This window comes from Cupressus sempervirens, chromosome 8, assembly GCF_028749045.1.
Source record: "Cupressus sempervirens isolate cs-2001-9-10 chromosome 8, ASM2874904v1, whole genome shotgun sequence".
Taxonomy (NCBI): domain Eukaryota; kingdom Viridiplantae; phylum Streptophyta; class Pinopsida; order Cupressales; family Cupressaceae; genus Cupressus; species Cupressus sempervirens.
Window position 1 is genome coordinate 586,804,413 of NC_143125.1, and position 10,771 is coordinate 586,815,183.

At 37.8% G+C, this 10,771-nt stretch overlaps 1 protein-coding gene across 2 annotated transcripts; it reads right to left on the minus strand.

Moving 5' to 3' along the window:
- Positions 1 to 744: 744 nt before the first annotated feature.
- LOC149543801 (pentatricopeptide repeat-containing protein At4g18520, chloroplastic-like) lies at positions 745 to 3,219 on the minus strand. Of its 2 annotated transcripts, XM_089798484.1 has the most exons (2): positions 1,835 to 3,219; positions 745 to 1,756 (listed from the first exon to the last, which is right to left on the minus strand). In XM_089798484.1, exons 1-2 carry the CDS (start codon positions 3,096 to 3,098, stop codon positions 1,263 to 1,265), a joined length of 1,758 nt encoding a protein of 585 aa, XP_089654610.1. In that variant the 5' UTR covers positions 3,099 to 3,219; the 3' UTR covers positions 745 to 1,262. The 2 variants fall into 2 exon arrangements, with proteins under 2 accessions (XP_089654610.1, XP_089654609.1); XM_089798483.1 differs by having other exon boundaries at positions 745 to 3,218.
- Positions 3,220 to 10,771: the final 7,552 nt, after the last annotated feature.

Sequence of the window (10,771 nt, forward strand, 5' to 3'; positions counted from 1 at the left end):
GTTTCATTGGAATCTATTGCTTGATTGCGCAAGTGCAAAATAGGTAGAACAATCTAAGAATGAAAGCACTTCGAGGTTTGAAAGTCTAGTTGCAACCTTCCTTACATTAAATCAATCGAGAAAGTCAAGCGGGTGGATCGGGATTCAATGCCAAATTGCATGTTTGCAACACTTGAATTTGTCGAAAAAGTCCAGCAATATAAGAATTGAGGTTTCAGGATTTCACTTGCAAAATGGTCAAGAACCTTGACTCGAATGTATAACTGTAAGCAAAGTGTGAAAATCTGATAACAGCAAAATTTGACTCCTACAATGAGAAAAATTTGATCAAATCTAAATTAAATGGTGTCGTAACGAGTTCATGGATATGAAGGCACCTCAACGAAACCGCTCTTGCCCATAAAATAATTGCTAACTTTATATTAAATGAAACAACCTACAAAAAGTCAAAAACAATGGAACCTGAAGCTGATACTCTAAACCAAAAATATAAAGTAGAAACCAAAGTAAATACATACATAAATAATAATAATAAAAAGAGTTCCCAGATTAGAAATAGAATGAGCATTTTGTGGAGGCTACAACAGGACGGTGTCCTCCCACAAAGTTCCAGTGCTTTCCCTTTTTAAGAATCGCCTTGAGTAATTTGTGCAAAGTGGACCATCGGTAGTTCGGGAAATGGGTATTTGTGAAAATGTACTCATGAAAGAATGGATTGAATGAAGATTGAATTTAGATTAAACATTTGAAACCCAACAAATCATCACATAATTTGATACACTATAAAAATACAAGATTTATGAAAATTAGTGGAGATTTAATCTGAATTTGAGATCATTACCAGCTCAGACCAATAATTTCCGACCCTTGGCATAAGCTAAATCCTAATGACTTTGACTATTCCAAATCAAAACAACCAAGGCTACAGGCAAACCTAAATTTTAGGCAAAATGGATCAAGCCCGCAGTAGATTTCCCCATACTTACAGGGACAGATGTACAATGTTGATGTGCAATGCTCTCTCATTTGTTCCATCTCCATAGGCTTCCTAGGGTGTGGTTTCATGGAAGTCGATGAATCTGCCTTCGAATTTGTTGCAAATAAGGTTCCAAAACATATTAACATATCTTGCTTCAAGTTAGTAAAGAGACTTTCTCCAGACCATGGGTATGACATTTCTTTCAAAGTAAATACAGATACGCATTGTGTGGAACTCGTTTCTCAAATAAATTGAGCTAAGTTTACTTGCATGATCGTAAGGGTTAACCAAGATTATTACCAGCGTATGAATTTAGAACACTCAAAATGATTTCATCCCCTGGCTTCATGCCAAACTTATGCATTTGGCATATGAGTTTCAAGGCTTCTCTACTGTACCCATGTCTTAGATAACCTTCAATTATCACATTCCAAGAGAATTCATTTCGTTCAGAAATTCTATCAAACATGTGATGTGCTGGAGCCAGATTTCCACACTTGACATACATGTCCATTAGGGTGTTCCCCACAAAGACATCAGACTCAAATTGGGTTTTACTAATATATCCATGAATCTGTTTTCCCTCTTCCCAAGCCTCTAGGGTAGCACATGCTCTAAGAATGCTTGTAAAGGTAAACTGGTTCGGTTCCATTCCTTCTTCTAACATTCTTACAAATAGTGCCAGAGCTTCCTCAGCAGATCCATTCTTAACATGCCCTTCAATTATTGTACTCCATGAAACAACATCCCGTATGGGCAACTGCAAAAATAACTTGCCTGCGTAAACCAAATTTCCAGAATCGGCATACAAGTCAACAAGAGTATTCAACAAATGGGTGTTCAATTCATACTCACTCTTTATGATTTGGGCATGAACCTGCTCCCCATGCTTTACTGTCTTAAGAAGTACACATGCCTTAAGAACACTAACAAGAGTAAAGTTGTTAGGCTTAGTACCTGATCTTAGCATTTGAGTAAAAAGTGATATGGCATCCTTACCAAAACCATTCTGAGCATACCCTGCAATCATTGAAGTCCATGAAACATTGTTATGCTCTGGCATTCTATCAAACACTTCACAAGCAGCAGAAACACAACCACATTTAGCATACATATCAATAAGGGCACTTTCCACATAAACATCCTGCCTGATATTTGCTTTTGTTATAGCGGCATGGATCTGTTCCCCTTCTCTGAGAGCATTCAGCTTTCCACAAGCATTAAGCGTGCTAGTTACTGTAAACTCATTAGGATTCTTTCCCTCACCTATCATTCCATTAAACAATCTCAGTGCCTCTTCTCCGTACCCATGTTTTGCATATCCTGCAATCATCACAGTCCACGCAGGGACATCTCTCTCTGACATTTTGTCAAACATCTGTAACGCATCCTCCATATACCCACAATTCCCATATAGATAAACAAGTGCACTCTCCAAATACATGTTCAACACACATTCGCTCTTAATTATACAACCATGAACTTGCCTTCCCAGTTTGAAAGCCTCTAGCTCAGCCATTACACTAACTACACAGACAAACGTAACCACATTTGCCTTCACACCTTGACAATGCATTTCCAAAAACAGCTCCAGAGCCTCCTCAGCAAACCCATTTTGTGCATATCCTGCAATTAATGTAGTCCAAGACACTTTGTTTCTTTTCGGCATTTTGTCAAACACTCGGCGTGCATGGAACAGCTTTCCAAATTTAACATACATGCTAAGAAGAATATTGTTCAAATACATATTAGGTTTAAAATTAATTTTAATCATGTGCAAATGGATAATAAAGCCTTCTGTTAAGGTCTCTAATTCAATACATGCCTGCAAAAGAGATGCATACACGCTGGTGTCAACCGATGATGATTGGGGTTGCTCCGTTTGATACAGAATCTCCATAGCTTGCTTCAAATTATAAATCTTTGTGATTTTCCCTCTAAATATTTTGTTGTTACAACTATGTACATGAGTTTTAGAGTTGGTCTGATGCAGCAACTTCGGCAACAATACCATTTTATTCTTTCGCTTCCCATTCGTGTAAATATGTTCATGATTATTGGTGTAGGAGTGATTGCAGTACCGTTCAAATGCAGAAGATGCTGTGATTACCACAGCCATGAATTTGGCTGGGCAGAAACCCCATCCAAATGGTGGTTTTATCGAGGCTTATCCGGAACTGACATAGATGTGGGGGTAGGAGAACACTCGCCCAATACAATTAATAAAATCATAAATATTAATAAATTCTTCTTAGGTTAATTTTTGAAATCTATAATTGAAATCATGTTTGAAAAATTTGTAGTACATTTGATATTTGATTTGATGGTATTAGGCGAAACTTTCTTATTAGACATAGAATATAGTCTTTATAAACATTTGAGTATATTTGAGATATATCTTAGTGATATGATATAAGTTTAGATAACACATATCAATTATGTTTCATTGTGATGATTCACTAAGTAATCAACAATAGTAAGTGATTGTCCTTGTGTTATTAAAAGAGTGTGTAGACCATATATACTATTCTCCTTATATTAAAGAGTGATCTAGAGTGATATTAAATTATAAGTTTTGCATCATGTGTCCTAGAAAAAACATATTGGCAGGCCTACAATTATTCGATCCTACTTAAATAATTTAGGATGTTCATGTACTTGGCACATCTTCACTTGTCCAAAATTCCAAGCTAAACATTTGCAAATTCTCACTAGAGTCCAAAATAAATTTTGAGTTTAACCAATAAAACCCTCTTGCTAGGGTTAACATCAACATTTGTCTTCCTCAATCCCCAAATCAAACATCCTTCAAACAAAAACTTAATCCATTGTCCTAAACAAAATTTTCCAATCAAAGCTATCAAATTCAACCAACGTGCCCTTATCAATCAAATCGAAACCCATCCACCTTAATCCATCTTCCCTTATCCAAAGATAGATTGAAAAATTTCTAATCCAACTTATAGTTGGTTTACTTTGAAATCAAGACCTTGATCAAATGTTAGCATCATCCTTAACTTTTCCCACCTGAGAATGTATATGTCCCAAATAAAAAATCAAGTGAACTTTCTACAATTAAGGCACCACTTCATCTAACCTTGAAATAACCTATATTAAGAACTTACTTGTCTTGAGTTAGCAAATTGAAGTATCTATATCAAACCTTCCTTGAGAATTATCCTAGTTAAGTCAGAAAAGTTAGAATCCACCCCATCCAAATCAAAGTTAATATCTTAAATATCAAACCAAAATCAATTAAAACACATCAATTAATCTATCTGCATGAAAACCTAATATGTCGAGAGCATGCATAAACAAGAAAATACTAGTAGCATGTGCATTTAAAGATTCAAATAAGATTGAAAAACTACTAATTCTACTTGATTTTTAAAAACTATGCAACCAACATATTAGAGTTCTCATGCAACCTCAAAATAGCTCAACAAGAGTGCCCATAAGAGGCCTTGTTGGTATGCTCAAGTTGGAGGGATGTAGATGTGCACTCCCAAGCACAACTATTGAATGAATCCCAAAATGATAGATGAGAATGCAATGTGAAATATGAATCTAAACTAGGATGAGTGAACGATGCTTCAAGGAATGGCTATGGAAGCAACCATTCTTGAGAGCACTCAATGGATAATGGAAATGGAAAAGAAAACTAAGAGTGCAATACTATCATGAAAATGCAAGCATAAGTGCAAGAAAGCTAACATCTACCAAAGGGTTAGTAATATGCAAATTTCTAAGAAAATTCTAAAATTAAACTAGCATGATAACAATGCAAATGAGAGAGACGATACATTCTTGAGACAAGGACTCTATTCATAGGCTTGAGAGAGGCCATGGGGAGGTAGCATCTATGTGGCATCCACATAAGTGCCACAAGGGAGACACATGGGCTAAGGGGACAATCCATGCAAAGTTCAACATAAGCCTTTTTAGTGAAAGTGATGGCTCAAGGTTTGCTCACACGTGTGAGAAACCTTAGAGAAAGGAAAGGGGAACAAGAGTGTAAGAGTGTAAGACACTTTTGAATAAATGAATAAAATGGAAGCTTTGTTGGATCTTGAGTTTCTCGCACGTGTGAGCAAACACTTAAGAACTAAAAGGTGTTTAGAAAGGTGTTTAGGATTAGTTAAGTGAGATTAATTAATGAGTAGGCTTAGAAGGATGAGAGTGATGGGTGTAGACTGGGTTTTAGGTGGGATTAGGATTAAATTAAATAAGATTTAACTTAATCATAGGACTATAGAATTTAATAAAGTGGAGGAATTAAATAAATTAAAATTTATTTAAAAGGGGATTTATGGAGCATTAAGCATTAAATAAATTTAACACATTAAAGGGGATGCATTTAAATTAAATTTAAATACATTAGGGAAGCATAACTATTTAATTAAATAAGTAGAATAATATGACAAATATAATTAATTAATAAATAATCAATGACAATGTTAAAGGAAATATTAAATAAATTAGTATAGTGTTTGGGACGATTTTAAGTGTCTACATTTTGCCCCTCTTTGACGTGATGCCAAGACGACATTATATCAAAGAAAAGAAAATATAGGTTGCCCTAAAGAGGATAAGAATCTTAGGAGTTGTGTTGTAGCAATGACAAGGGAGGAGGGTGCCCCCTTGCGAAAATAAAGAAAAAAAAATTGTGCAATTTTCGCGAAAAGGACTCTAGAAGAAAAGAAAGGGTAGGAAAAAGACATAATGAAGATTTTGCATGACTTGAGGATAAATAGGGGTAGACATGGCCAAGGAAAGGGTACGGACTCAAAAGGGGACCTCGGAGAGCCTAATAAGCCTCCACGGGGCACATGGAAGAATCATTTGCACGCTTAGAGAGCATAGAACCAGAGTGAAGTATAAATCTAATTGAGAGATTATAACTTGGAGAGCATGTTAGGAAGCACCAGAGGTCAACCAACATGGGACCACTGGTAAGTTGACTATCCCTACTTGTCAAAGTTTTAATTATGCATTTAATTTTGGCATTTATTGCGCAATAAATGGGGAAAAAATGGGGTCAAGTCAGAGACGATAGTTCTTCGCTCCATCGTCTTCGCAAACGACAAACCAAGGAAAGTGGCTCTGTAGAGATGACAAGATACATCCTGATGACAGGTTTCTTCTTGTCGTCTACACAAATGCCAAAAGGGGGAAATGACAGGTGAAAGATTGGGTCGGAGACAACAATCTCCATGTCATCATCTCCACAGAATAACAAATTGGCAACTACCAATGGGAAAACTGGCATTTGTGCAGCCGCTAGAGATGCTAGATTGGTGTCTTCATAGTTTATCATCTCTACCAATCCTCAGCTGTGTGGATTGGTATCTCCACCAATTTGGACTAATCGGCAGATGTGGGTGATGGGGATGACTAGGGAGGGAATACAATATGATGCCCTATGCTTAGATAAAAAATAAAGAGCAAAAGAGAAATGGTAAACAAATGATTGCATGTCTATGCTATAGATGGTGATGGTGACATTTCAATCATGGGAGCACTGCCCTATGATGATGGTGCTAGCAGAGAGACTCGTGGAGGCGGAGCGGGGACACATTTGACTATGTGGATTGGAGCATGTTCACAAGTGACTAGATTTGAGGGCATAGTCAGCACAATTGTCAGCACTAATAGAGTGGTGGCATCACCCACCTCTAGCTTCCATCTGCCTACAAGAGAGGTGACAATCACTTTATTGGATGTATGGCAGATACTGAAAGTATCAATCCATGTCTGATATGGAAAGTATGTTCTAGAGGGTGCACATCCCTTTCTATGTGAGTGCTTTGGGTGATGGCAATAGAGGCTATCTATACAATGATCATAGCTGGTGTAGAGGGAGGCATTAGAGCAGAGATTGCCATGACTTGCTCTATACTTGACCTCACTCATATGGAGGATAGTACCGGACCATGTTGGGCATGGATTTTCGATGGGATGGACACAAGTGCTAAGCACTCTTCTATAGGATGATGGTGTAGTTTTCTACTAGGGTCAGACCATCTTGGCCCAACTTTATTATGATCTCCATATGTGTGCATATAGGACACAGTGATCGTAGGTCTAGGGTTGACTTTACTGATGGTATGGTCATGGGACCATATAGGCATGACTCAATCCATTACTAGACAAGATACATGACTTCCTAGAGAGACTTATGCATGTTAGTACAAGCCACCAATTCAATACACATTCACTAAGTCGGTAGGCTTCTAAAGGAGGTGCCTAGACTAGATCATCTATTTGACTAAATGTCATATGTCAGAGGTGAGTAGTGGGGGGCCACATTGCTAGCAGGGGGAGAGGATGACACAGAGGAACAACTTTATCTCTCGTATAATAGACTACTGGTTGATTGGTCAAATGGTTCACTTCGTTATGAGATATATGCCCTCTATGGTACAATGGTAGTTTGGATGGATTCAGGATGTTATTCTAGATAGATTCTCGTATCTAGTGGTATCCTGAGAGTATGGTAGGTTGTGGGGTCATGGGACCACTTTGAGATTGGCAAGGGCTTCATGGCGTGGTATGCAACTAGTACTATGGGTACATGGACATGATATGGGGGATGCAGGTATGACACCCACACATACATAGTGGTGGGTAGCTCATCAGCCCTTGAGACTAACAGTGCCAAGAGTGCCTCCACTAGCAGAGTAGCCATGAGGTGGGGGAGATGGGGCTAGAGGGGGAGATTGGGGACAAGTAGTAGCAAGACCACCACCAACAAGGCCACTACTAGGGTAGGGACTGTAGCCGGGTCCACAAGTATAGTAGCATTAGGGCCACCTCAATAGGCAGATGTAGATACAATGAAGGTGAGGCAGGATAGCCTCTAGACTGAGGTTGCTTACCTATAGGGGGAGGTAGTAGCTAAGAGTGCCCAAGCTATGACCAGATAGGAAAAAATTGCCTAACTATAGGCTGAGATATAGGTAGAGTGGGCCAAGGTAGATAGTGCGTAGGAGGCCCTGGTAGTGCTATAGGTGAGGTGGATGTTGGTGAGTTTAGCAAGTTTACCATGCAGGTAGAGATGGACGAGCTAGCTGAGATAGATACTCTTCGACAAGAGGTGGCCACTCAATGAGCAGAGAGAGAGACCTATCAGAGGCAGGTGGACGATTATTGCAGCCAATGTGATATCATCAGGAAAATGGTGCAGACTGGGGGTATGGTTACCATGATGCAGAAGGCTCTGACTACACATTGGCATGAGGCACGAGTCATCAGTTGGCAGCCTGCTAGAGGTCATTGTATCATGATGTCGTGCTGATAGAGCAGTGACAACCAACATTCCAAGAGGCATCTAGCTTATGAGCCATAAGGGACCATCAGAGGTCAAAGTCTTTAATGGGATAGGGTAGGCCTCCATGAGGAGAGGGGATAGGAGGGGTAGGGCCCTCATAGCTAGCCACATGAGCCCTAGAGCATTCAGTTTTGACACAGTGATACAAATCCAAGGAGTTTTTGATGATGCATTATGCACGATGCACTACATGATTCTATTGTATACTGACTATATATGGACACTTATTCTTTAGATATATATGACATGATTCGATGAGCTTATATGTATATGGATGATGGTTTACTATGCATGTGATTTTTATGATATTGTTACTAATATTGTGATGCAAGATGTGTGTGATGTTATGTTTCCTATGATGCATATATGATGACTAATGTGTGGATGATACAGGTCCTCTAGCGATATATGAGATGTATGCATTTTATTATTTCACATGTATGGATTTACTATATGTTTTACTTTAGATGTATCATGATCTATATGTCACTAAATGTAATGATTATGATATCTAATGGATTAATGTAATGAACAACTAATATGACCTAATGAATGAGATGTATAATGTAATATGTAATGAATGCAACAATATGGACAATGAATGCATGCAACAATATGAACAATGAATGCATCCTAAATGAAAATGTAAATAACATACTAGGCATGAATGACCTAAAAATGCAAAATGAAATGATGTAAGCACAAATTGTAAATGAAAATGCAAAAAAGAATGAGACCTAAATGGTAGAATTTGTGTCAAACTTGTTAACTTGTAGGAATCAAGTAGCCTAGCATAGGAGGGGGGAATAAATAGAACATTTATCTCAAGTGGAATGTAATGAAATCCTATACTACATGAATCCTAACTACATGATATCGAGGGATTCAATTGTGTTTATATGGAAGAGCACACCCTAATTTGATTTTACAAAAGGACTTATGCACCCAATGCTATAGAAGCATAGATGACAAGATTCCTTTGCATGGACTAGAATCTCAAAAATAGAGACTTTAGGACAATATATGTTGGTTTCGTAGTCATGATAGAAAAAATGTCATATACGCATTGGAGAGGTCTAGGCACACCCAAATATTTTTTAGGGGTCTTGGAGAAAAGTGTGCTAAACTATTGCCCCGAGTGAGAAATGCATAACCATAACTCAAAACTAACATAGATGCACTAAAGAATCATTAAAATAGATCATACTGCAAACAACATGTGTAGTTAGTTGGAACCATTCAAGTGATACCAAGATATGGAAGATCGAGGCACATCATAAAATGCCACTACTAACACACAAAGATGAAAACAACCAAACAAAACCTCATGACCAAGAAGTTAATCAGTCCATAGTTCCTACCAAGAAAGTTATGTCCTCAAAAGTGAAGGTTGTACTACCATGTGTAGGAAGGATTCATCTTATTTGTTTGTTTGATTTTGTTGTCACAAATGTTTGTTGGCAAGGTCTATGAAAAGAATAATTTCCCAAATAATTAAGTCTCAAATGGTGATTTGTTTAAGTTTTGTTGTAGTCACTATTGTGGTAAAAAAAATCATTGTAATGGGAGTAGGACAAACATTTGATAGGAAAGTGGCTCGTAGACCAGAGGTCTTTTGAAAGGTGAAGCTAAATGGATGCCTCATAGACAAGAGGTCTTTTATTAGATGCATGAAAAGTGAAAGTTAGATAAAATTTTTGCACAAAGATGGGATGAAATGGGGGAACATGGTGAAGTGAGATGAGCCTTATAAATAATGGACCAACAAAATTTTTTCAAGAACTTTTTTTAAGTCATTTCTTCAGGAACATTTTACAAATGTTTTTGGAGTTTTCTAATTTTCTTTTGTTTTTTGGGGTTTTGTGGAACTATAATAGCACTATACAGGAACTACATAACTCAAGCATAGAACCACTTGAGGTGTTGGATGTTTACAGGCTTAGGGAGTGGATCTCCCTCTGAAGTGGCAATCTGATATGTCCCAAAACTATATGTGGTTGTAATGATAAGTGGACCAAGCCAGTTAGCTTCAAATTTTCCTATCTTTTCATGGATTTGGAGGTTCCTCATCTTATCCTGCAAAACTAAGTCACTCACCTCAAATTTTGGAGGTCTGACTTTTTTGTGAAACTAGAGTTCAAGGCAATTTTGATACACACAAAGATGGTTTAGGGCATTGAGGCATCTCTCATCAAGGAGTTGCAGCTTGTGCAAGCGAGAAACTTAGTATTCTTCTTTGGACATCAGATTCTTGAGAGAGATTATGAGAGATTATGAGGTCTGACTTTTTTGTGAAACTAGAGTTCAAGGCAATTTTGATACACACAAAGATGGTTTAGGGCATTGAGGCATCTCTCATCAAGGAGTTGCAGCTTGTGCAAGCGAGAAACTTAGTATTCTTCTTTGGACATCAGATTCTTGAGAGAGATTATGAGGGAAGGGAGCTCAATTTCGATGGGTAA

Excerpts from the sequence above, each read along its gene's own strand:
- LOC149543801 (XM_089798483.1), bottom strand. The coding sequence starts at position 3,098 with ATGGCTGTGGTAATCACAGCATCTTCTGCATTTGAACGGTACTGCAAT.